At 39.9% G+C, this 27220-nt stretch overlaps 1 protein-coding gene across 1 annotated transcript in view; it reads left to right on the forward strand.

Annotated features, from left to right (window-relative positions):
- PEPD (peptidase D) overlaps nucleotides 1-27220 on the forward strand; it is a 141191-nt gene that overhangs the window by 92160 nt on the left and 21811 nt on the right. Inside the window, exon 12 of the mRNA XM_075766017.1 lies at nucleotides 9960-10108. Within this exon, the coding sequence (XP_075622132.1) occupies nucleotides 9960-10108 (149 nt within the window). The remainder of the gene's footprint in view (nucleotides 1-9959; nucleotides 10109-27220) is intronic.

Here is a 27220-nt window from a genome sequence, read left to right on the forward strand (position 1 = left end):
CAATTTATCCTACGGAACAAAATATTGTATTTATTACTTCTTGAAAGCACTGCTTTTAAGATCCCAGGATATTAATGTGTCAGTTGTAAATGCTCAACTATTTTATGTGGGTGAGACTAGCATTTTCATTTGGCCTTGTGCATTTTTTATGCATTTTGAAGTTTGTTGCTGTAATAATATGCAAAAATTATGGTTAGCTTTAACCTTTCAGTCTGCAGTTTTGAAACAACTTGTTGTTAGTTATGGTTTTGTTTCTAATAATAATACGAAGTACATTGCTACTACTTACTGGTTGATTGCAAAATCAACTGGCTATCCATTTCTGAAATAATTCCTTTGGCTTGATTCCTCTGGTGTCATTAATATTTACTATTTTCATCAAGTGTAGGTATTTTTCCTTGTATTGTACCTATATATACTATATTAATTTTATGCTAATCTAGAAAAATTGAATTTGATTAAAAATAGAAAAATGTATTTGCTACAATTAACAGTAATTTTGGTCTAATTGAATATGTGTTCTGTTAGTACTGGTTAATTCAGGCTATGAGGTTGCCTTCTGTCAGAAATGTATAATCCTTTTAACCAAAGCAGAGGTCGCAAAGTATTAATAGCGTGTTTGCTGTAACAAATTTTAGCTTTCCTTTAAGTGCTGTGTTACGGTCTACCTCTTAATTTTATGCTCTCCATGCGTTGCAGTGTATGTGAAATGTCTTTTTGTCACCTGTAAATGAGTTTTATCTGTCATAGTTTTCGATTAGCATTCCCAGTGTAGTCTGAAAAAACCTGAGAGCATGGAGTTGCTTTGGCTGCTGTTGGGCTGATTTCACTGGGCTGTTCATCTCTTTAAATAAAACAAACAGGGTAAAACCTAGTATTTTTTTAACAGCTGTTGATTTAATATTGATCATTTACAAATGCCATTTAGTGTAATCCACTTTTTGTGGTGGTCTTTGTTAATACAGATACACGTAAAGTACTGTTGATGGATGTTGCTTATCTTTGAGGGATTTCAGTAGCACAGTCGTTCTCCTTGCTCTTGGGGTGGGAAATTAATTGTATAGGTCAAAATCCAATTTTAGAGGGAGTCTGCCTGGCTTTTAAACCACTGTAAGGCTCAGAAGGAAGGTACAGTTAGTCTCCAGCACACCCTTTGTGTATTCCCCCCGAACCAGATGTAATTCCCAGTCCCTGTTTTCGGGGCATCATTGGATCTTTTGTTGTGTCTGTTCAGAGAACCACTCGTTACCCCATGGTGGAGGCACAGTCTGGCGGAGCCGGGGCCTCAGGAGTCCTCCTGGTGTAATACTGCTCCACGTCTAGGCTGAGCCACTATAGGTCTTTAAGGCAAGAATATTTCTGATTTTGGTTGTACATTGCAGTACTGTACATCCGGATTGAGGTGCTGCCATGAAGAGCAGATACTTCTCCTGAATAGGAAAAAATGTTCTTACTAGCAAAATAGCATGCTTCGCTAGGGAATGGGCAACCTCCTTTTCTGAAATACTAGTGCACTTCATTACTGTGCCCTTGGCTTGAACATTTGGACCTGTCCATGGGAAGGCTAGCAGCTATCTTGTCTGGTTTTCTGCATTCAGTTTTCATCTTCTGTAGAGTACTCTGAAACCTGTCTGGTGGATTCCATTTGAGATCTGATAATTTGGAGGTTGCTTGAACAACCCCAAGAACAATTGTAGGATGTCTAAAAAACTAAACAAACTTGTACCATTGGACACTGGCCTAATTTTCATCACTGAAAAAAGTTGGAAGTATGAATCTTTTACTTACATGGACAGATGTGCACATACACGCATAAGAAAGCTTGACAATATTTACAGTAAAAATCAATAAGTAAGGTCTGACAGTTCCTACTCCTGTGATCTCTGGTGGTTGGTTGTCTAGGCTGGGGAACACAGGTCAGAGTGTCCAAAACCAGCTGCTGAACGCTAAGGCTCTTAAGTCCGAATGTTAGCATCTAAGAATTGTGGCGCGCATTAGAAGTATCAAACTTCTACAATTCACCTTTATTAGGTACCTTCTCTTCTCAGTAGACATCTAGAAATGGACTGTTGTAGTTAACTGCAGAATTTTAGTAATGTGAAAATGTAGCTGTGGTGGTGGTGTTACCCTGTACTGGTATCTCACATTCTGGTGAGAAGCTAGTGTGGTTTGCCCTCCTCGGCTTGCTTGGAAGTACTCGGCTGCCAGTACAGGTTTCTCCTTGCACGCTCCCTTCTCTTCCCTGCAGCTCTGACACCCTTGCTCCTTGTTTGAGCAAGTCAGCCGGAGCCATGAATGCCCCAGATACCGCCTTTCCAGCGGGGAGGCTCCTAACGGATGGAAACTGGCCAAGTCTTTGGGTTTGCCGCCATCTCTGTTACGTTGACTTTTTAGCAAAGAATTGTCTCTGCTAAAGAGAGTACTGCTGTTTATTAAATATGCCAGTTAAAAATGGATAATAATTAGGATAATAAAACCAGAAAAAAAAATCACCCATTCAGCAAAAAAGACAAGTCAAACAGGTAGCCCTTTTGTCGGAACTTCACCTGAGACTTTTCCTGATCTCTGGCGTGTTGCCTGTGTGGGTCTCGCAGAGGTGTTAAGTAGGCGGTGCTGACAATTTACCTTCTGCATCTTGCGAAGCCTCTGTTGCTGCTGCCTCCTTCCAGCAATACTAGCTTGGTGTTCCCAACTCTTTATTTGTATGCATCACTTTGGTATTAGAGACATCCGTCTGCTTAGCAGAAACACTGGGAGATGGCACTTGGGCAAATTTAGCTGTGAACAAGCTAATCAAAAAGGTTTTTTGTCTCTTTGGCAAACTTAACATTTTTAATAAGGCATTAATGTGAACTGCATGAGGTGGAAGAGGGGTAATACTTGATCATGGAAATTGGTATATTTAGTGCAGAACCTTAAGGCTGTTGTCTTAGATTTCTTCAAGAGATAACTACTGTAAGCAAAGGACTCCCTCTTTACCTGTGTGTGAAAACAGCTCATAAAATCTTACTCGAATACATGAGTGTTTACTGAACCAACTCTTACATCCAGCTCATTTGGTGAATTCAGTGAGATTGAGGTTTACGTCCTGTGAGATAAATGGATCTGAAGTGCTTCTGCTTGGCTCGTTGTGAGAGGGGACACTCCCCCACACTTGGTTGGTTGGTCAGAGAAACCATTTTCCCTGAGCAGTGGGGATGGTGCAGCAGAGCAGCGGCACACTTTTCCTGCGACGGTGGGGCAGAGCAGGGCACATGCACCTACTGCTGCTCATCCCTGCATCGTGCTGCTGCCCTGCCTCTGGGATCCACTGCCTCTCTGTCTGCTGTAGTGAGAGGAAACCCTGGGCAGTGCAGGGCATGAACACCTGAAGGGTTTTTTGGTTGGTTGCTCTTTTTTTTTTAATCTAACGAGCTCAAACTTTTGTATATTCTTGCTACAGCCACTGAAGTCTATCTAGTTGGCATTGTAGAGGTACAGGCATGCAATCCTCTCTCCTTCAAAATTCAATGTAGACAGATTTTTTTTTTCCCACCCTCTTCCTGTCTGAGGAAAGCTTAGTGGCATATCTTGCCATCTTCTGTGAGAGAAGGTTGAGACAAGCCTCCCATTATCTATAATAGTCTGGGAAAGCCTTAAGTGAGACAGTGCTACAAGAGGAGCAAAGATGGGAAAGCCATGGAGAAGGCAGACAAGATGAAAAGACACGATTGAGGACAAACACAAAAAATATGGGGCCACATGGTCACGTAAATCACAGCTAGATGAAGAACAGTCATATAGCTGTTTTGTCTCTCTGTAATTGCACTACCTCTGTGGGCTACAGGATCTTCTTTTGAACAGGAGGCTTACACAAAAACTTGACGTTTTCTTGTGAATACACAGAACCCCATTTCCTACACAAAAAATATTCTCTAGCATTTTTCTAAGGTTACTCTTGACTCCAGGGGTGCTGACAACAAAGAGCTGGCCTTAAATCAGCGAGCCAAGCCTGGCTTCAGGACAGAAGCCAGTCCAAGCTCACTCCATACCATCAGATGGAAGCTGGTCACAGCAGGGCACCTCTTTAAAAAAACAAACCTTCCTGAGCATGGTAGGCCTTTCTGCTATACTGTTCCAGTCCTCTGTTGGGGTTTGCGATGTTATCTTACTCAGTGTTGCTTTTTAAATTGATAACTCTTGGCTAGTCAGGATGCGAGTGTGTCACTTAACTCTCCATTTTCTTACTTGTGGTATCATTTACTATAATTCATGCTTGTGGTCTGCTATTAAACCACCCTATTTCCAAATCACTTGGCAGGTTTCCAAAGATGTATCTCATAGAAATGCTGATACGTAGTTTCCTTAAGCTTGAAATTGCCTTACAAGTGTTTAACCAAACAAATGGTTGGATTTTGTTAGTGTGTGAATACTTAAAGATTTAATTGCTGCATGAAGTCTAAAGCACAGAGTGCTCTCTGTGAACTCGGACCAGAGTACGGTGAGATCACACAGAATAAAATCTCCAGCTGGGGATGACTTGCTCTTATTGCAATAAGAGGAGGAAAAGTTTGTGTGTACCTTTATTCCTGTTGTCCGAGGACTGGGCTGGCACCAGTTCATCTGTGTGGCTGCTCATAGGTATGTTGGTTAATAATGGCTCAAAACCCTAAAACCTCAGTAAATGTCGCTGAGTAAAGTGCATCAGAATTCATACCTGTTTACCTTTAACCTGAGGTACGAGGAGGGCACGGTAAGATACGGCGGTATCAGTTTTCTAATTGCTACTCTTGCAAACCCACTCGGGGGAAGGGAAGGTTTTGTCCTGCAAAGAGAAGCTGGGGAGGATGTGGGTTGCAGGCAGGTGACACTCAGTACAACCCTGTGCTGGAGTGCATTACACCAGGACGAAATCCAGCTGGGTTTCACCACAATCATCACTCTGTGATGTTAACAACTGCAGAAGAATAATTTGGTTTTATAACTGTCGTGAGGAGATCCAGTTCTGAGTGTACGGACCAAGCAGATCTGTAGAGCAGGAAGGTGACAGCTTTACGTGTTAGCTCATGGGAGTAGCTGTAGGCTTCCTGAGAAACGCCTGCGAGAGCTTGTCTTTGGGTTGGGTTGGTGGTTGGACCATAACAATTCATACACATGGCTCAGATATCCCAAATAAAGTATTGCTTCCCATTGTGATATTGGCCATAATTTGCTTCATTGCCTGGCAGCTTCACATTATTTGACAATAAAAGTGTCAGCAAGCCTGTAAAAGTAAAACACATGCTTAGAGGAAGATGATGCTTTATTTTTAAAAAAAAAGGTATACAGTGACTTTACGAAGAAAAGAACCGTGGCTGTTTATAGTCCACGGTTTTCAAATCTAAAGTGTTCCTCAAAGTGTTTTGTGATGCTTCAGAGTCAAAGGTTAAGAAAGCTAAAATCGATATCAAAATGCATATTATATTTCTGGGCTTGAAAGCCAAAAATGTAAGTATAAATTTGCAATTTGTGGTGCCAACATTCTGTGAAAGTAACACAGCCACGTCTTACTCATCCGTATTGTTTCACAGGGACGGGAGGGGAAAAGAGTTTTTGCGCATCGTGTCCTGTAGCATTCCAGTTACAGTACTGACTTTCCAGTCTGTATTCACCTTAAAATCAACAGAACTTGAAATATTTTCTCCAAACTCCCGTCCTGGGTTCCTGCATGGGGAGCAGAACCCCAGTTTGGTCGGACACAGAGGGGCCACTGCCTGCGGCACCACGGACCTGCTGGGGAAGGGCTGAGAAGCTCTGTAAAGGAGGGGCACGTCCAGCCGATCCTTTCTGCAGGGCTGTGGCATGCGACACATGTTTCTGCTTCTTTTCGACTTCATACTGTTTTATGTGCAAAATGGTTTCAAGTTGTGGTGTCAGACCTTTTCCCTGTGAAAGCAATGAAATGCTCTTAGTAATTTTTGAAGGTGACTTCTAAATCAGATGCAGAAGGCAACTTTTTTTTTTTTTTTACGCTGTTGGCTAATGTTGTATTAATGATACGTAAGCAAGTCATTCTGTCAGTAGAGCAACTGACAGGTTATCTGATTTTTCTCATACTTTGCATTGTTGAGTTTAATAATGTTTACAGTATTTTGCAATATGTTTGGGAGGAAAGAGTATATATATACACAGAAATGAAGCCTCCCTTAGGAGAGCTATGCCCATGCTTCCAAGGAGTTTGGAATATTTTTGCTATGCATTTTTACTTGTGGTATAGCTTATTATTAATTCTACAAAAAAATTGAAACAGTAATACGGAATTTTTAGAGAGTGCTCAGGTCTTTTGACTGTTAAATCTGCTTTATACACCGTGCACTTTTCACCCTGAAATGAATCCAGGTATGTTTTCATTGCTTTTGCTCCCAACAAAGTGATGCAAAGCAAGATTAGCTTCTCTATCTGAAGGTTTTGAAAGAGATTGAACTGTGCAATGAAAGGCTTCGTCAGCTTCAAGCTAAATCAATGAGCACTTTGACATACAACCGCGTGCCTCTCTGATCAGCGACACTCCCTCTCTGGCCGCCTTCCCGTTTGAGACACCTCAGAAGCCTGACAGCCTCAGACACATCATCTCTGCGTTCATTGAAATCAGCAATTAACAATTGCATCCGTGCTGAAACAGGAGTGGGAAAGGGTAGTTTTGTAATAGACAACATATGCAGTCTGCTAGATGCGTAGCACTTTATTTATCTAAAAGGGAAATATAATAGAGTTTGGAGGCACTTTGTTATATTATTGCATATGTTACTCTATGTTAAACAGTTCTTAAAAGGTAAGCCGTAGAGTAAGATGCCTATAAGGCCTATTTTCATTTGTGCATTTCATTTGCTTTGATTGCTGCTACATTTGATAACAGTCCAAATAACATTAAGTAATTCTTTCTGTACATGACCCTTGTAGGACTGCATTATCAGGGAGGTAATTTTGTAGATGCAATTGGGAATGTACTGAAATAATTCATAATACCTCTTTTTACTAGCAGTTACCATCTAATTTCAGGGTAAAATAAATGTATTTTTTCTGAGGTACTAGGATTTAAGGAACCTGCTCTTAGAAACTTTTTCCAGTTAGTCAACAGGAGAAGATAGTAGCTCATATGCATTATATTCGACTTAAATGTGCTTCACCACTTATTTTGCCTGGCAAGCAAAGATATGAAACAGATCGTCTTAGGCTCTCATTATTTCCTCAGGATAACTGCAATATCTGGGCTATTTCCACGTCTTGGGCAACATTTTAACTAATGGATATGTTCCCAACTGAAGTTAAATGGAAGAGAATTCCCAATAAGAGCCAAAATATCTCCCAAACGTACAGTTTGGTTTGGATGCTTTTTCACTGAAGTATACAGCCTGGATGGTGTGTTGTGCTCTGAGGTGGAATTTGAAAGATCATCTTCCCTTATGTCTCCTCTTGTCTGGAAGCCAAGAAACCTGAACAAATGGTGGTTCCTAGTTTGTGAGCCTTGTTTTGGTGTACCATCACCTTTGTGATTCTTTTTTTTCCATTACTCAGTGCTCCAGTACTTTTGAAAAACTACTTAACAACCACCCAGCGATTAATGGGTTTGAGAAAATGCTGATAATTGTAAGGTTATAGACATAGCTAAAATTTTGCCCGTGGTATTCTCCAGGTAAAATATAGAAAGCATAGCATCTGCCAGCAGATATGGACAGGGGGTTTGGAAGTTGTTGGTCACAGCTTTACTGTCACCATGCTGAATGGACACTTATGCTTGTAAATGCAACAGAGTTGGGCCACAAACTGCTGCAGATCCCACAAAGCACCATGAAACCTGATTTGTGATTTTGAAAGTGTTCAGTCTGGGATACGTTGAAAGATTTATGACTAATCTGAAATCTGTATCTTGTTGGCACATTAGAGAACGTAGCAACTTCTTACATGATTCTTAGCTGCTACAACTAGTTTTATGTAGCCTTAGATTTTCTGTGTGTATCATTAGTTATTTTTAGAAGCGAGTCTAACCATAAAATCAAAACTTAGGCAGTGTTAATGGGGTTTCTGATTTTGAGGTTTGGCTAGACTGGTTTACAGTTGCTGTGTTGGTGTCAAATTGTGGTTCTTTTACCCTGTGGGTCTGAGGCTTGCTGTCTGTTGTGTATCTTTTTTCAATTAGCAACTTTCTGTTTTAACATACCGTATTTCATATTTAAGTGCGTGTATACAGTGTTTGTATTAGCTCTGCGTGTACATATATAACTTTGCGGTTCTCTCTCTAGCATTCTCCTAAAGAGTTTGCTCTTGTAACTTTAAGCCTTGTGCAGTTCTGCATCTGTAAAACATGGGGTTTGTTCCTGAAGTTCCAGTCTTGCAAGTCTCTCTGCAGGCGCTGGCGATGACTTCAGCTGGGCTTGCGCTCAGTGCAAAGATTTGTTCATGGAAGAAATTGTAGGGTGGATTTTAGAATTTCTTGGACTAAATCATCATGGATACGTGTCTGCATATGCAATGCAGCAAGAAGGGTCCCAACTCTGCTGAAATATTATTTAGCTTTATCATGATTGTCTTCATTTACTTACTGTCCATTGCTTTCAGTGGCAGTTGTGTTGGAAATGGTGAATATTTACATCTGAGCGCTGTAGCACTTTTTGTGGTAGCTTGTACTTATCTTTACATAGTCATGTATGCTGGCTGGGGACAGAGCTATGTTGTACAGTTTTCCTAATTACTGCTGTAATTAGGATTCGATGGCAGAGAGGGTGCCCCAGCGGAGTGTCCTGCCTTCTGCTTCTGTTGTCTGACTGACCCTGCTGTGAAGCAGAAGCAAGAGGAAGAAGACTCCAAGGTTTTCAAACACAGTGAAGGAAAATTGTATTTCTTATGATGATAAGAGTTTCTTGAGGTCGTTGGAACAAGACTTAAATTAGCAGATTTCAATTCTGATTCATTACCTAAGAAATCAGGAGGTCATACAAATACTGTGTGTCAAGACCAAAATCTTATATGTAAAATGTTCATTCTTGTAATCAATATATGATGAACTAGATGGGTTATTTGCTCAAGTACTGTTTGGTCCAGATGGTTATTTGGTTATTTGCTAGTTTTTGAGTCTGCTGAAACCAGTGCAGTGCCTTATCAGGTAAGCTCAAGAAGCATGGTATTGCAAATGTCTAACCTAGTTCTCACAAGAGTGTAGAGACCCAGTTGCTAGTCTTGTAGATTGATTTCTGGCAGCTGAGGAATCAGTGGTGAATCATTGATTCATGTATAGAATAAGTAAGTCTCAAGAGGTAAACCGGGGGAGGGGGGGTGTTCCCCATAAAAGAAAGCACTTAATATTTTTTTTCTTCTACCTGTGATGCAGAAAACTGTACTAAATGTTCTTTTCTGGTTGGATCTACCCATAATCCTTGTTTCTTTAAGCCCTGTTAGGCAAGTTTGTCTTAAAGGGAAGTTTATATTGTGAGCAGTGGCAGTCAACCTTTATTGGGGACATTTTATTTAAACCATCAGATACGTTTTGACACTTAGATACAAAAGGCCATAATTTAATTAACATTTCTCTATTAAGTTTTTTTTGAGGTTGGACCCTTTATGTGGTGCCTAGCATTTCTCAGGAAACTAAAAAAGGACATGGGTTTTTTTCTGAGAAGAGGTTCTAAAAACTGGAACTGAAGAGATTGAAGTGGATTCCTCATATACTTTTCATCTTCCTTCATGCGTTCTCTCAGTGTTTCCATCCAGGACCAGTACAGCCCATAAGGGTGTCCATTTAAACCATATATAATGCAGATACCCTTCTGCTAGGAGTTTCCAAGGGGCTGTCGTCTCATTTTAGTTAGGAACAGCATTCAAGTGGTGATTATATGACCAACTACCAAAATGCAAATGACTTTTAAGTGCAGAACAAGAGAAATGTCTTCTGTTCTACTATTTCTTTGGAATTAAAATTTCATTTCTTCCTCCTGTTTCCTTTTTAGCCTGTTTGATATGGGAGGAGAGTATTACTGCTACGGCTCCGACATCACCTGCACCTTCCCTGCAAATGGAAAGTTCACTCCTGACCAGAGGGCTATCTATGAAGCAGTGCTGAAGTCATCGCGGGCTGTAATGAACGCAGTCAAGCCAGGTAAAAGATCGGTACATGTCAGCAGGAATTGAGAAGCTTGATGGCAGCATTCAGGCTGTCAAGACAATTATTTTTGGATTTTAGAAAGTGCTGGAAAAGATAAAGATGACAAAACTAATTTCCATGTTTAAGCAGGTCCTAATGGAGGATAGAGGTAGGACACACAACATCTTTCATACAACACTTTTAAAGAAATAACACATAAAGAGTTATTAATAAGATTAAAAAGATTAATAAGATTAAAAAGGTCTTTTAATCTTCCACCTTTTTCTTTTTTTTTTAATTCCTTTAATCTCCTGGTAACAGTTGTTACTCTGGTGTGTGTTTCCGCTGGCAGCCATCTTTTCAGAAAGTTTACGCAAAGTCTGAAGTCAGAGTGGGAGTGAACACGTGTGTTATGCTTCAGTTTGTTTCAAGCATTTTCAGTATTTTATGTGTAAGTTCAATAGAAATCTATTGCAAAAGAGGAGGGAATGTGCATCTTTGGGAAGGATACTCAATTAGTCTTAAAAGGCTTTAGAAAGCACTGGCTATTGCGTACTTCACTGTATACCTTTACATTGCAGGCAGGCTAATTCATCAAGTATACATTTTCATAGTTGAAACAACTGCCTGGCTTGATGAAAGTCTTATTTCTCTCCAATTTTGCTTTCAGGACAGGAAATAAATGCTTTTAGAGCTACGTGCTGCTGTGATTTTGAGTATTTCACTGGTGAAGGTCCTTGAGCATTTCTCAGTATTACTAATAGAACAGCTTTGAGAAAAATGTACTTAATGTACAAAGCACACTTATCCTTTAAATTTACCATATTAACTTTCAATCATTGGGCCTTGAGTGCATGGGCTTTCTGAATTGCCATTCAGAACATTGGCAATTTCCCTGTTATACGAGCTGGCCGCGGCACTGTTCATTTGAGCAGCTTGGAAAGGAGCAGTAACATTTGAAGCTTATCTGCAAAATGAGACTAGGTATTTTGCCATTTTAATAACAATGTGCATACTCCATCATCTGCTGTTTCTCCCCTGAAGAATCTTGTTCCTGTTCCTCTTCACAGCTTGCTTTACATTTCAGTGCCACATTTAATTGTTTCATGTAACATTTTTGGCAGTATTTCATGCTAGTAAGTTGTGGACTATCTTCAGAACATGAGAGCTAATGTGATGCTGTACTCAGGATGATGTAGAGAATTCCTAGTTTACTTAACACTTTCTTACAGTGTCAGAAAATAAGGGCATACTAAGTTAAGTATTTCTGAAAATTAGTTGCAAGGATTCTTTACTAGCCTTGGGAGTTTGAGATTCATAGACAGAGAAATCAGTCTTAATGTCTGGCAGAAGATGATACCGAACTTGTGTTCTCACTGTGCTTTAGTTGTCTTGCCTCTTTAGAAGAATGGTGAAAACGCATTTATGCTGGGTTTGAGACTAGTTTATTACTTTTCTGGCTACAGAAGGCAGGCTAAACACATGTTCTGTGGACTGGTTCATTGCTTTGGTTCCTTCAGTACCTCTGTGTAGTGAAACGCAACCTGGACCTTTCATGCTCTGTTGAATTACAGATCTGGGTAATCCTGCAATGTGCAAAACTTTTCATCATCTCGAAAAGTCTGCTTTTTAGGTCCCTATGGCTTGTACCCTAGTTCTTTTGCAGCTTTTAACCCATCTGTCCACTGATGCAAAAGTCTGACAATATTTTTACAGTTTCCTCCTATAAGCTCGCAAAAACACATTAAAGACAAAAGACTCTTTACTACTGCAATTAGTATGATGTAAGTAGTTGGCAAAAAAGTATTTACGATGTCTGAAATGAATTTACAATGTTCTAAAGACAATTCAAAGTGAAACGCTGAGTTGGAGAAGAGAAATCCTTTTTTACATACAACTTTAAATAATTTTCAACATCGGATATTACATAATATTTAATCAGATATAATTTAATATTATTATTCAAATCGTTACTTTATCACACCCCTTTTCTTATGAAAGGGAACATAGGAGATAAGACACTTATGTAAAAGATATTCCTAAATCCTTGTAAAGACATGGATCTGCTTTGTACCTTCCATGAAATTCCTTTAAAATGTTTTGACTAGCTGTTTTAATTGAACACTGAGACAGACAGAAAAACCTGCCATGTCATGTACTGCTGGACTGCTGGTTGAAAGTAGCATTGGATGTCCTGGAAGGCTAATGTTTGGCTGTAGAAAAAGAAGAAATAGAAGCACTGACCTTCATAGCACAGGTAGTGTCACATACTTTTCGGGCTGCTGAGAGACCCCAGAGCCGCTCGAAGGGGTGTATGCAAACTGAATGTATTGTTACCGCTGCCCAGAGAAAGCTGTTTCTGTGGGAGAGGCTGCAGCCTCCTTCGTCTCGTTGAACAAACCTAATTCGTTAGCTCATTGACTAAAGCACTGGGGTCCGCTCCTGGGGGAGCCGGGTACTGTCACCGAGGGGAGCAGGAAGGGACGATGTGAATTCAGCTCTCAAGTGTCTCTTCTCCCTGTCTGACGGAAAGTTAATACTTCAGGTCTCTGAAAAAGGAGGCAGAAAAGCTTGCGGATTTAGAGCCACTGCATGTGAACCCCAGCCCCATCATGTTTTAGTCAGATTTTCTGAATTGTGGAGCCATTGTTCATTTTGCTGTTATTTTTCCCAGAGTTCCTGAGATCAAAGATGGTCAAGTGACTTGGCTGAATGGCAGTAACCATTCGTGGGGCAGGCTGCGCTGGAAGAGCGTGTGCAGCAAAGTCAGCAACTGTAGAAAATGGTATTTCTCTCCAGCTGCAGCAATGGGGCCTTAATTATGCCTTGTGGCAAAGGGTCACAGGGGACGTCTAGTTGTTGTCTTCAGAAGGTTAATGATTCCCCAAGTCTTTCTCATTGCAAGATAGGGAGCGAGTACTTTAGGGAGAGTCACTAACTAAATACTGGGTTACATAACTGTGTTTATGGAAGGGCACACGTTTGCTAACAGGCTTAAACATTTTATATACATGTGTGTAGTTCACAGATTTGCATTTCTTTTTTTTTTAACGTGGCTCTCATATGAACCTAATTGACTCTTGAGTGAAGTTCCTTTCTGAGAGATAATAGAGCTCCTAATACATTTTGTTTATGCTTCTATATACAAACAGTTGTCACAATTTTAAAAATACTCCAAAACATTGTATTTTATTGTAGAAAAGCATTCATCAGACTACATCCTGTGCATGGTCCAAACATGCAAACAGCTCAATCACATAGATGGTTCTCCCTACCTTCCAACTGAAAGAACGGAATTCCTTCTGCAAGCCAAATATAGTATATTCTGAAAGTTAAGAAACGCCGTCTGTGGGATTATAGCCCAAGTTCAGTGCAGTTGTCACAACTCCTGCCACAGACCAAATCTGTTTAAAATAAAAGGGGAGGAAGACATATTCGGTCTTGCACAAACAGCAGTTTTGAAACTACCGAACATGGATCTCATATGAAGACAGCGATGCTTGTCACTGAAGCGAAAGAGTCAAAAAGGCGTGCTTGTGTGGCAGTGAGATAATTGTCTCTTTCCTACAAAGTTAGGCTCATGACCCAAAATGTCAGAGAGGAATGCTGCATTTCTACTTCAGGGGATATTCTTAATGCGTCAAGTCCATCCGGGTTAAATTTACTCTTCCACAGAACTAAAATACAGGGACAGATGTGCAGAATAGTGACACTTCCATTCACTTCGGTGGCTGAGGCATCCTCTACTTACTCAGAACAGTGATTTGAGAAACAATTTGTCTTTACATAGATATTCTACATAAAAAGAATTATTAAAAAAGAGTGAAATTGTAAAGCCAAGTATTCCAGAAGTTAGTGTTGTAATTTGTCTCACCTGTGCATGGTTTTTAATTTCATTAGATTTATGGAATTGGTTGAAGCACATTAGGTGCCCTCTTGGAGCACATCTCTCAGTTTATTTGAATCTGAAATGAGTTCAGCTCACACGCTTCAAAACTCCACTGTGTAAACCAGAATACAGTAAGTAGGGACAGCCAAAAGATTTCACATGTAAGGATGATCACAACTAAAATCATCTTGTAGATACATCCATTGTTTATCCCTCTGCTATCTTCACGCAGTGCACATAAGAGCTGAACTAACAAGCAGCTATTCAGTAATTTAACCTTTTGTTCCATGTATGGCCCGGAGCTGTTTATTGCCTACTTTTCAACACCTGCTCTGAATTCAGAATTAACATCCTCACCAATTTTTCTCAGAGTGCATCGTAACAGTATACAAGTGTTTATCAGGCAGTAAGTTCACTTGCACTCTGTCTTGGGGATGTGGAAGTGTGCAGCAGTTCCCCTTCTGCAGGCAGTGGCAGACAGGCTGGAGAAGTTAGTGTAAAGTTATTGACTCATTTGGGATTCCAAGATTGAAATTCATCAGACTCGAGAGGGTTTTTTTTTAAGGGAGTTGAATATTGCTCTTGCTCAAACCCCAGCTGTTTTGACATCTGTTACAGTTGTGAGTGCCCAGCCTTCCTGCAAATCAGACTCCAGATTGTCTAGCCAGACACTGGTAAAATTAAAGAAAATTATTAATAAAAATATGTAAAAAAAAAAAAAATAGAATTGTGTTTGAAGCAAGTTGCCTAGCATCCTGCTGGGAGTCTGAGGCAAGAATGGTTGCAACCATTCAGGTGAGTTTGCCATGCTTGCTTTTTTGTGAAGTCTCTTGTTTCTTTTCCTGTGCACTTTCAGCTTTTGCAGCAGATGGAAGAGGAGTTATATGAGGAACAGGTATCTTCAGTGGTCGAGCAGGAGATGTGCTTGCCTTGGAGTTAGCATCTTCTGGAAATTAGGTAGCCCTAGAACTAAATGATCTTGGGGCTTTCTGTGGATTTGCATCTTGTGGTTGGTAGGAAGCTTTGGTTGGTCTGATGGAAGCTTTTCCACTGGGCTGAGGCACTTGTGAGGCTCTCCCTCCATATGAAATCTCCTGTCTGTAGTAATGCATGAATGGACATTGCAGTTTACCTTGCATCAGGGTTTCTGTCTTTTAGCCAGCTGCCTACATTACAAAATGTAGCACTGGGTCTGTTGCTTTGGTGAGTGTTACTGAAAATGTCCAAAAGGTTTTAAAAGTTTTATTGTAGGACTAAAAAAGGCAGCAGCATCAAAAAGACCTTGCTACTACTGAAATCCCATCTAAAGGAGTAGGTGGTCATGTAACTAAAGGACTGGACCGTAACACGTCAGCACTGAGGGTCCAAGCAAAGCTCGCACAGACAGCATCAGTTGATATTGCCTAACTCTAGAGTCCTTGATGCTGTAACCATAAAAATACTGCTTTTAGTGTAGCTCTCCCCCACCCCTGTAATTGCCCAGGCTTAAAAAAGCAAACTGTGGTGGAAAAAAAAGTATTGTGTAGCACAACATCAGTAGGCATAAGGCTATATAATGTAATGGTTAATGGCAGGGCATGAGGTCTCAACACTAATGTCTGTAGTACCTCCAGTGGACAACTGACGTGGTAGCAGCTGAAAGCCTGAACTGCAGGGGTATGTTAGACCCTTTTATGAGCAAGTTTGACGTGTCTGTGGATAGTGGAAAGATCTGAAGAACTTGAAAGGGCACGTGTACATTGTTCCCAAATCCTGTCTCACTCCATTCTTTATCCCAGTTGTGTAAGTTAGATTCAATGTAATAGCTTTATTAACCATCATTTGTCATAAGTTACACCTGGGAGACCAGTATCATTTGCTCTTTGTCATTAATATAAATCTATTTGAAGAAATGTGTAAAATAATTGGTTTTGCTGAAAGTTCCTCTCTGAAACTTCTAGAAAACAACTTGTTGAAGTAACATGATCTAGCTTTGAAGTTAGTGCTACTCTGAGCCAGGGTTTGGGCCGGATACCCTCCTGGCATCCCTCTCAACCTAAATCACTCCATGACTCTAAATATGTTCTGAAACATGCAAATGAAAATGTGAGTGGTGTAAGAAAAAGAGATTATGAGAATTAATGCCTGTGTGCTCAATTCTAGTTCTTAATAGGGGAGGTAATATTTTTGTAAGCCAACAGGTAGTGATGTGCTTCCATTTCCGGGTATGAAGCACATTCATACTAACCCAGCTTTGAGTATCGCTCTGTTCTCGTATGGATGCTTTGCTGTCAGTGATTCCAGTAGTGTTTGGGAAGTCGCTGTGGAGTAGCTTGGGTTTTATTCTTTAGCAAATGACTGTATTTATACTATGTCCAGCCTCTCAGGTGATTTCTGCTACTTATTAGTTGGATTATTGTCTTGAGCATGTGGAGAATATTAATAATCAGAGTTCTATAAATTTAATTCCTAGTTGATGAGGACAGTATGGTTTCTACATATAGAAAGTTTCTATATAGAGTTTCTATTTATAGAAACATTGAAGTTTCTCATATATATTAAATCTGCTACTATGTCGAGAAGAAATAAAAAGGACATATGCTTACCTTTAAGCTTTGCAATTAAAGCTATTTTGGATTAATGCACTAGATCATAAACAGAGTATTTAAGATTAATGAGCCAAATATTGGAGCAATCACATACTTTCCATTTTCGTCCCTTTGCAATTACACACTGGGACCTCCAAGCATTCCTCCCTGTCCTCTCTGTGGAGTAATGGAAAGTCACAGGAGAAGGGGAAGGAAAGGAGCTTGTTGTGCTTAGCATTCCTGGTACTACTGCAGGAATGCAGTTTCTACTACATGTTTAAAAAAACTGAACAGGAAAACTTTTTCAATGTCTTAAGTTATACACACTAGTATTTGGGGGGAGAGGGAGAAAGAATTAAAACACCTCGATCAGTAAGGTCTATTGTCCTAAATTCCAGTTTAAAAAAAGATTTCTTCGTCTAGCAAACTGCTCCCAAGGAACAGTTGAGTAAGGCCAGGTTGGCAGCCACTCAATTCCCTATCTCTACATTTATATGATTTAAAAAGCTTGTATATCCGAAGTTCCCATTGAACCAAAATTACATTCAGACATTAGCTGCGCAGCTGGGAATATTTGTTGATTGATGTTTGTTTGTTTCAATAAAATGAAAAATAAAAAATAGTTCCAAATATGCACAGAAGTTGTTGTTCACCAAGTCAGTTTATGTGCAGTGAAAGCTTTCCTCCTTGGGACACTGACATTACTATAGGGTCTCACTATAGGATTTGTATCTCTGCATTTTTTCAAGATGGAGCTCATGCTCAGGGGTATATGCATATCCCCAAGTCCTGCATTTTACTATCCAAGGGAGTGAGTATCATGTTGCCTCTGGCTTTCAGGCTTTGCTTTTCTGATAAATGTTGTTGAGGAGCGTCTTGAAAGAAATCTCCATCCCAGGACTAACATCTCTGATACTGTAAAATGGAGGTTTTTCCATATTAGGGCTGGAAGATTCCTTAGTAATCTTGCCTGTTTATAGCTTTACCAGAACTCAAGTTTCACATAAAGACATGGGGTCTTTAAGCTCTTTAATCCTTTTTTCCAGGATCAAAGATCAGCCATTGCAGATCTCGTTGATGCCAGGATTGCATTATAATCTTAGAGCAAGAAAGCACAGTCAAGTACACTTCAAAACCATTAAAAAAACAAGTACAGTCAAAAACATTTAAGGCAGAGAAGTAAACCCACGTGTCAAGCAAATAAAACATCCTTTTATTAATCATGTAGATATCAGCTGATCCTTAGAGCTACCAGGAATGGGTCCCCTTTTGCTGTAGGTGTTGAATAAATGCAAAGTAGTAGTTACTAAATGACTTAAGGTCTTTTGAGGTAAAGAGGCCAAGGGGAAAGAGTTGGAGCAAATAGCCAGTGAGCCCAGGCCAGCAGCTGTCTGGCTTGGACTACAGAAAGTTCTCTGTAGCTGATGGTCCCTCCCTTGTCCCTGCTCCAGCTGCCTCACCAGGTCAAGTCTTGCATTTTGCAGCTGAGAATAGGTGTTTGAAGGTGTTTCTCTCAGGCTAGATATGACAGAATGGAAGGGCTACTGCTTTCTCATGTTTGGTAGATTTAGGGCCAGACTGTGGGAGGTGCAGAACTATTCAGAGGAAGGCATTAGACTCTTCTGTAGGTCTAATTCTGAGACCTTACTTTAACGACCAGGAGAAAAGGTCCTTGGGAGTTCACTAGGATGAAACGTGACAACTTCATAGCGTGCCACCTGCCATGAACAAACCAGGCTCAGCATGTTAGTATTTAGGTTGCTGCTCCAGCTGTGCCTAGAGTTTGAGTGTTGGGCACTCCTTTCTGGTTTCTCCTTGGTGGTGGAGGACCAAAGAAAGTCTTCTGTATTTGTGGATGCAGAATGCTAAACAAAGTTAATCCCACCTGGTCTTGATCTTTGTCTTCTGGGCAGCTGTAACTGCACAAGTGTTGAGCTGCTGTGTGAAGCCCTATACCCACTTTTTGTGCCTTTCTCCTGATTTCTTCAAGTTTCCTTCATTGGTGTAGCTTCCCAACCACTTTGTAATGGAGGGGCCTGCCTTAGCTAGTTTCCCAATGTATGTCCTTCCAAGGAATGTTGTCAATTAGAAGGACAAAGCAAAGCAGCTGCTTTATTTTCCAGTGTTTTGCCTCCTTGTTCGCCTGCTGCTAAAGGATTCAAGTAGTAGAGCTCATGGAGGCAGATATAAGCCCAGGGACTTTAGAGGGTCAATGGTCTGTATTTTTTGCCCAGCAGAATGGAAACTTTGGATGGTTTGTATTCCTGAAAACATTTTGCTGTCTAAATATTGAGGCATGGCTCTTTCAGTGCAACTGTCAAGAGGAGGTAGGTTCAGTGAACAAGTACCAATTTCATAAATAACCTATTTTATACAGCAGAAAATGCTGTGATTTGAATTCTAAGTATGAATATGATTCCCTGTTCTATGTTCTAATAGCATGTCTTAAAAAAAAAAAAAAAGGAACAGTGGAGAATTTAGCTTAGGTAGGATAGTACTAAGACCAGGGGTTAGAATAACACAAATAATTAAAGAACTATTTAATTGGAAGCTAATGGCTAGGGTATTTGACATAGCAGATCATATTACTGGCAGTTCTTCCTGTTACTAAGTTGAGCAGAGTCGTGCTTAGGAACATATGCAAATTCACAGATTACTACTACTTTTTGTCCATGACAGCTTTGTAACTTCTTAAGAATTCAGATTTATTTTTGTTAGCTACTGTTTTGAGCATTGCTTTAGAGTAATCGTCACTGTATTCAACTAGGATTAAAATCTATTATACTTAAAGAAAATAATTGTAACTGTTACTAATATTTATTCCTTCCAAGTTAAGTACAAGGTTCTCATTCACATGCAGTGGGTGTTTTTTGCATGCAAGTCATCTGAGTTTTATTTTATGTAGTCCAGAGTTGTACTTAGTAGAACACCATGGGGGGCATGCTTGTCTGTTGTGCCATATTAAAAAAGGAGCTAATTTTGATGCGTTTTTAGAAAGAAATTGGACTGTAAACTGGACCTTTTGACAATAGCACAACAGGGAAGGATCTGGGAGTACAATTTATTTTACAGTTTGTATAATTTCAAAATGCCCATATGAATTATTCCCATTCAGATTGTCATATTTTAGACAAAAGGCTGCTGATCATTATTACTCTGCTGTAATATCTGAAGCAAAACAGTTATTCTCAGACATGAAACATTAATGACAGAAGCTGAAGATTTTATACCAATTCCTCTGAAGAACAAATGCTTTCAGGGCACACTGTAACTGGTATTTGATATTCACAAATCCCACTGAATGACACTGCAGTATTTTTTTTTCCTCCCTTGCAGTTAAGAATGTTTTATTGTGTTAAAGACACATTGGAAAGTAAATCTTGTCAATATATGTTTTAAAAAGCTATTTGTAGTCTGCTCTCTATCTTCTCTGTTGCATGGAGTTAGCTGTATTTTTCTTGCTAGCATTAATGTTCATAAATAAGTTTCCCTTTGAATGCTAGCTCTCCTAACAAAGGTGGTATAGCTTTCTAGGGTAAGTTAGTTCTGGTTTTGTCAGTATAAATGACAACAGCCACCATTTAGGAAAAAAAAGTGATGGAACTAAGGGATGCACAGGCAGTGCTAACAATCAAGTTGCAATCCTTGATTCTTGCAAGATACTATTAAATAAAAACAGTGTCATTGATTAACGGAGCTCTCGTTGTTGGACATGTAACCTAACCATGCCCAGGACAGCAGCAACCTACGTCAAGAGGTGAAAGAAAAGGCAATGTTTTCTGTCAAATTCAGCAGATTCTCCAGTCCCTCTGTGCAAGCAGCGATCTGTTGAAATGCAAGATTTCAGACTGCGAGTCTGACTGCAAACCTTCTGGGAGCTGCTCTTCCCCGCTTGTGACTAACACGCAGGAGCTGACCCATGCATACAGTGACCACTGCAACGTTAGGAAGACTAAAATAACGCTGATTTATTTCCAAGTGTATAAAACCAGGCACTTTAAAACAGTTGGGCCTTTCTGCCCTGAAGTCCCTCTCGCGCGGAGGTCTCTGAGCAGCCCTTCTGGGTGCAGTGTCTGCAGGAGCTCCCGTGGTTTGGGGGCAAACCAGCTTTCCAGCTGGGCTGAACACGTGGACTTTTCCACTGCGCTCAGTGGTTCTTTGAAGGTGCTGCTTGTACAATGCAAATACTTAGACTTAGAGCCTAAATTGGCTGCAGGCTTTTTAGCCTGTCTCTAGTGAATGGGGTTTGTTTTAAGGCTATTTTTTTTAAAAAATCCTTTTTTCCTAATTGTAACAGGTTGTAATATTGTTACATTGTACAATTCTGATTTTAACAGTGACTTTGGGGGGAATAAGCTGGTTTTAACATGGTCTGATGTGCACTGATTTTTCTCCCAGTTCAGTATTCAGGAAACACACTCATTGTACGTTGTAATTTGAGTTGAAGTACAAAGTTCATGAGTCTTTCGATCTTGACACTGCATCAGCTGTAGCTGTCAGAGTGCAAACCTGCTAGACATAGATTATACTGTTTGCCCTGAATCTTATCTAAACAGAGTCTTTTCTAAGCTTCAAAGATTGATAAGTTTCCACACCGCAATCACTCCCTCTGAGCACTTCTCTCCTTCCCCCAATCTTTTTCCTCTTCTTTTCAATGTACAGCTATTTGGAAGCAACATGCAGTAAAATCCATACTGTCTGCCAGCGCTGCTCGGTCCCAGTGCTGCATCTTTCCAGACATGGAAAAAATCCCTCCTCTTGTTCCACGTCTGCATCTATTCAAATTGCTTTTACTGAGGTTTCACCATGGCAGAATATTATCTTGATGTTGCTTCTGGTGTGTTACAGATCATCATGTGCAGGGTTTATAATGGGGAGGATGGGTTCACCAGTTAAAACTTCCATCATACTGATGCAAAAGAAATACCGCAGTGCAGCTGAATAGTACAACGCTATTCAACCTTCTGAAGAAGAGGTCCGAATTTCAGAGGCGATGGGGAGTCATCTGTGTTTCCCTTTGGTAAATCCTGCTTCTGAGATGCATCTCAGGCAGGTGCATCTTACTGGGAGGTTGAGGGGTGGTTTTTGAAGGAGGCCATCCTGGGTTGAAGCTGTGGCACAGAGCAGGCTGAAGTCTAGTAACCCCTACAGCCAGTGCTGCAGGTGTGACACAGCAGCAAATTCAAAATAGTTCCATTCACCTTTTTAGGATGGGAAAGTTAACAGGCTCTTATCATATGGCAGCCAGCTGCAGCCATGCCATTGCTGTAAAATACAGCCTGAAGTTGCATCCCTGAATTGGGCATCCATATGGCCATCTAATGCTGACCTGAGGCTTACAGGTAGTTACCTACACAGTATATGAAGCTTTGAACAGCTTCACTGTTGCCCAAATGTTGCCAGTATTTGAGTACAGCATTTTCGTTTCTTACTCTGATTCCTCACCTCGTTGCAGAGTTGCCTTACCTGGTGCTACAAGAAACCAAGCTTGAAAACTGAGCAACTACCAAATATTTCATCTAGTGGGCCAAAAGGAAAGCATGAAAATCAGAAATAAAACAAATTCTTCTCTAGCACCCAAGTGAAGAGGAAAGAAGTAATTGTTTTTAGTATTTAAATGATGTTTTATTTTGTTTTTTAAACTGGGTTTGATTGGAGTTTTTAAGGACCTATTGTTTTGTGTCTGATATGATCACTTTGTGTTGGCAGATTTTAATCCGTTCCAGTGGGTTGCTGGTTGGACAGGGATTGTGTGTTATGTCTGCATTTCAGTGGCACTGCCAGGGGACGCTGGGCCTTTTGCCCTTGTCTGTGGACATGCAGGAATTAAATGTAACTTAACCTTAGCACAGTTTGGGGAGAAGTTACTACAACCTTGCCATACTCTTTTTTTTTTTTTTTTTTTTTTAAAGTAAGATTGTGACATCTGTGCTGGCAAAAACCCCCCACCCTACAACAACAAAAAACCCCTGCTAAATCATTTGTGGTTTAATCATTGTCACATTACGACCACAAAGTACCCTAAGTAGCCACCAAGAAAATCCTGTTAGGCATTTTCAGAGCACTTTCTGACCAAAGTGGCTAAATACCACTCAGTAATTCTAAATTACTTTTGTATGCTGTTTCTACTTTATGTTCTCAAATAGCTTCTAATAAAATATCAGAAAATAATCACTGGAATGAAAATACCAGTGAGTTAACAGCAACTGAGGAACAGTTTATAGTGTGATGTGTTATAAGAACTCATCTTTTTGATTCTACTGTTTAAAAAGTTATGGCATGTTCGGTAAATGATAGGGACGTTTTTGATTTCTGGTTTCACTAGAAGCATTTCTTTTTTTTTTTTCTTTTTTTTTCTTTTAACAAAAATCTTCCTTATCAACAGCATGATCAAAGAGATCACCAATTATTGCAGAGATCCTTATATGATGTTTCTGAGTCCCTAAAACATGGTCTTTTATCTGAAATTTGGTGAGTTTGGCAAACAGATAATTAGGAAATATTTTCAATGCAGTAAAACAGTACCTATTCTATCTTTTGATTTTCTGCCACACTAGTAACTAAGAATATCAGATAACATTCAGGTTGATGGGAATAAATTTTTAAAAACTCCTTGTAGTTAACTTAATACATTGTTTGCCATTTTTAAGCACAGTACCTCACGTGTCTACAAATCTTTGCTATACTGTTAGTGTGGTATCTGAAAACTAATGGCTTCTGTAGTTATATATTGTTTAATTAATCCATGATGTGTCACATTTCATTATCAGACATGTCCACTGTCTGGTTGTTGCTGTGTAGTTTATTCACTCTGTATCTCACAGGATCTCAAATGCTTTGGTTGCTGTAAAAGGTGCTTTTAGTCTGGGCCTCTTGCCCAAGTGCACACTGCGTGGCAGGTAACGAATCGCAACCTAATGAGCCCTGGTAACTGAGCTTTCCAGGGGAGCCAGTCGCTGTTTCAGTGACCTGTATTACCCAGTATCTCGTTTGGCAGAGAATTAAGAATGGAGCAGACACATAATCAGCAGATTTTCCTGAGTCCAGACTCATTTTGGTACAAGCGTCAAAGTCCAAGGACCCTCCAATCTGGCTTTCTAAACCTCATCTGTCAGTGGAGTATAATTGGTTTATAAATTGGCTTACAGATAATAACAGAACAAACCTTTTTACACGAAAAGGATGTCTGCAACTATGATAAACTTCACCAAAGCTTAAAAATAATAGTCCTGAATGAAGAACGAGTAAAACATCCTGTGATGGGTGGTAGGAGGTTAGTGCAGGCTGGTGTTTCAAAACAGCCAGCCATTGCAGTAACTCGCATAACTGATGTTAGAGCCGCTTGTGTGGAAGTTGTTTTGTTGTGGGGTTTAGTTGGTTTTTAACTGCTTTTTCTCACTATGAGAATGCTTATACGGTGTTGGACTTCTGCTGCGTCGGCTTGCGGTGGGTGACAGAGCTCTCCGCTGGACCACTGTTAATCCAAAAAACTGAAGTGCCTGAACATCAAGTAACTTCCATGAGTTAAGGATTCTTTGTATGAAATGTTGTTCATTTGGCATTGTTTAGTTAGTGTTTTCTTCTTCACATCTGCAAATGCTGTCCTGTTGGGCAGATTGGTCCCTGGTTGCCTGCACAGAGGCTTCTTTATTAATGTTTTCTTTGTTTTAACACTAAAGCTATCCACACATAGATGCGCGCACAGACATCTGAACAGAATATAGAGATATATGTGCTTTAACACAGGGATTCACGTATCCTCACTGTAAGTCCTTCTGGCACATCCAGGTTATTGAATTGCACATTATGCGAGAGTACCAAAAAATTCTGTTCATGGCTTTCCTAGTCAAGTTAGCTGTGGTATTTAATTTTTCCTCCCTTCTCTGCTTTTTTGCAGTTATTGGAAGTTCAATATGTATGTAGAAAAATTAGATTAGCAGAATTTGAGGACTTTTGCTCTTCAAGTGTGCTCTAGTAGTTAACTTAAATGGCAGACGTGCCAGCCAGTCCCAGAGACAGCTGGGTTTGCATACATCAGAAAACCTAATGCAATTTTAGGTTTAAAAGTTGAAGAGTTGTATATTTCTGTTTACTGTATATTAAATGTATAGAATACATGAATATACTTTATGTATAAAATGGACTAAGAGATCTTTCTTGAATTAGGATGGCTTTCTTCAGTAGATTGTGTTCTGTACTTTTAAGTAGTTGCCTTATTACTGTAAAGTAGTTCTTTCTCTTAAGAAAGTTAATGATTTTAAGATTATAAGGGTACTGGGAAATGTTTGAAGATTTCCATTTAGATCCTCTTTCTTTGTCAAATGGCCTATTTTTAAAAAAGGGAGGGAAAGCCATTTGTACCTTATTATTAAAGTTTATTCCTAGCATGGTGCGAGTCAGCTCATCTCAAACAAGACAAGGATATCACCATTTTTTAAAATGAAGATCAGAAAGGTCACTCCATTTAGTTCACTGTCTCTAGTCAGCTCAAAAATATCCTCATATTGTGTCTTAGCACACTAGTAATAGTTTGTGTATGTATGACTGTATTATACAAAGCCTGTAGGTTAAGTGGTTTGGAGAGGGGTGGCCTAATATTGCAAAATACCACCACGCTGTAGCCATAGTAGAATAAAATGTGAAGCCAGACAATAGAGTAGAAAATGCAATCTATTTATAAACACTTTTTTTTTTAAATTAAGACTATTTGAACACCTACTTACTTGTAAAACAAGATTTGTACTATTCAGCTGGGTTCTTCCAGCAGTAGCTTAATTTCCCTTCAGCCAGAGCTGTCCCAGAGCTATCTGCAGCTTCCGCAGCGTGCATGAGAGTGCTGACCTGAGGTACTTCCCATCTCTAGCAACACTGATGGCACCAGCTAGATGATAAAAGAATGGTCCAGAGTTGTTTGCTGGACTCTGTCCGAAGCACAGAGTTCTCTTGTTCCAAGAGAGAGCCCAAAGCTGCAGATTTTCCATCCAACCTCATTACTTATTTTGCAGTGGAGCTTTTTGTTGTCCTCAGTCTCTAAACAAATAGATAAGATGAATAAAAAACAAAACAGATGGAGAACACAGAGCTCTGGTCGGGAGGAGGAGAGGGGAAACAGTCATGCTTTTTCTCAATGAGAGAAAAAGTAGAGGTCAAGGGAAGAAGGGGCTGTAATGGATTTGCTCAGTGCGCAGAAATACGCAGGATTTACAATGACAGCAGAGTCATTCTTTTGCTCTGTTAAACTTCTGCAGACTAATGGATATGTGGCTTGGGTGGTTTTATTTCAGATCAGTTTAATCTCTGTATCTCTTGTTAGTTGTATCTCTTCCTTAGATTGATAAAGCTCACTCTATCTCTTTAAGTGGAGTCTGTGGGTTTGGATTGAGACGAATAGTACCAGCACAGCTGTAGAGGGAAGCTGTAGTGCAAACAGGCACCTCATCTTCCATCCTCTCAGGCACTTCATCTTAGGTTGATTCAGAGCATCTGGGATATAGTTCTGTTTTGTCTTAAAACAATGGAGTTCTGACCTTCATCTATATCAAGAGAGGATGGGGCTTCAAATAGTTGACCAGGGTCAGACGTTACATGGGGCTTTGCAGTCATGAGGATGAAAATAGAAGGCTTGTAGTAATACTCAGCTAAGAAATCGTGGGAATGATCTCAAAAGAACATCTAGTGTCCCCAGAAAGAATATTAAATACTTTTAGAGCAGTTAGACTTGACTGCAAAGTGCAGAAGCTGAACTGGAAGTTACACAGAAATGCTCTGTATTCTCACAACTACGAAATAAACAGGAAAGCAACTGTGATTCAGTAAGACTTTCAGTTTGGTATCAGTAACATCAATGCGATAGATTGTAATGATTACAATTTATCATGCAATAGATTGGAGCCTATTGTGAGATAGCTATGAAATATAGATGAATCTAGAGAAGTGAAAATTGCAATATAATCAATGTTCAAAAAGATAAACGTTGACTACAGTTGTCAAAAAATAACTGGTTATAGTTGTGTTCTTACTGAAGGAAAAATCTAAATTCCTTTTTGAAGGAGGGAAAACACAAAAATAGCACATTTTGAACAGGAGAACTGCACGCGTTTTGTGGGTGAGCATCACTCACTTGGGCACTGTTGCCTTTTGTGAGGAAACAGCAACCGAGAGTTTGTTCAGCATATTTTGTTGCACACCTCTGTCCTGTGGTCTTGCATGGGCAAGGAACGTGCTGCTTCAGCTGCATGCATGCAACAGGCTAAAAAGTTTGATCTCTGAGTAATCCGATGGGGAAAAGAAGGCTGCCTGTTAACTAACTTACACACTGAGCTGACTCCCAGTCTGTTAGTGTAAAGGTGCATCAGTTTCTGTGTGGGTGGTGTGCAAGATGGAGCAGCCACTTGCTCTTCAGCTTGGTTCTGATCTTTATATTGGAGCCATATAAGACAACTGGATTTTATTTAAACACTCCCATAGGATGATTTTATTTCAGCCTTTGAAGCCTCAGTACTTTCAGCAAAAAGTGCTAATGTAATTATGATATGACATTCATGTTCACAAGACCCTAGAGCTGCGTGTTTAACTGGATTAAAGCAAATGGAACTTGATGGGGGTTTGGCCTTAAAAATTGCTCATTTTTTATTTGTTTAATCATGCCAAAATTGAACAAGGAAAATATTC

The sequence above is a fragment of the Balearica regulorum genome, chromosome 13, assembly GCF_011004875.1.
Source record: "Balearica regulorum gibbericeps isolate bBalReg1 chromosome 13, bBalReg1.pri, whole genome shotgun sequence".
In the NCBI taxonomy this organism is placed as follows: domain Eukaryota; kingdom Metazoa; phylum Chordata; class Aves; order Gruiformes; family Gruidae; genus Balearica; species Balearica regulorum.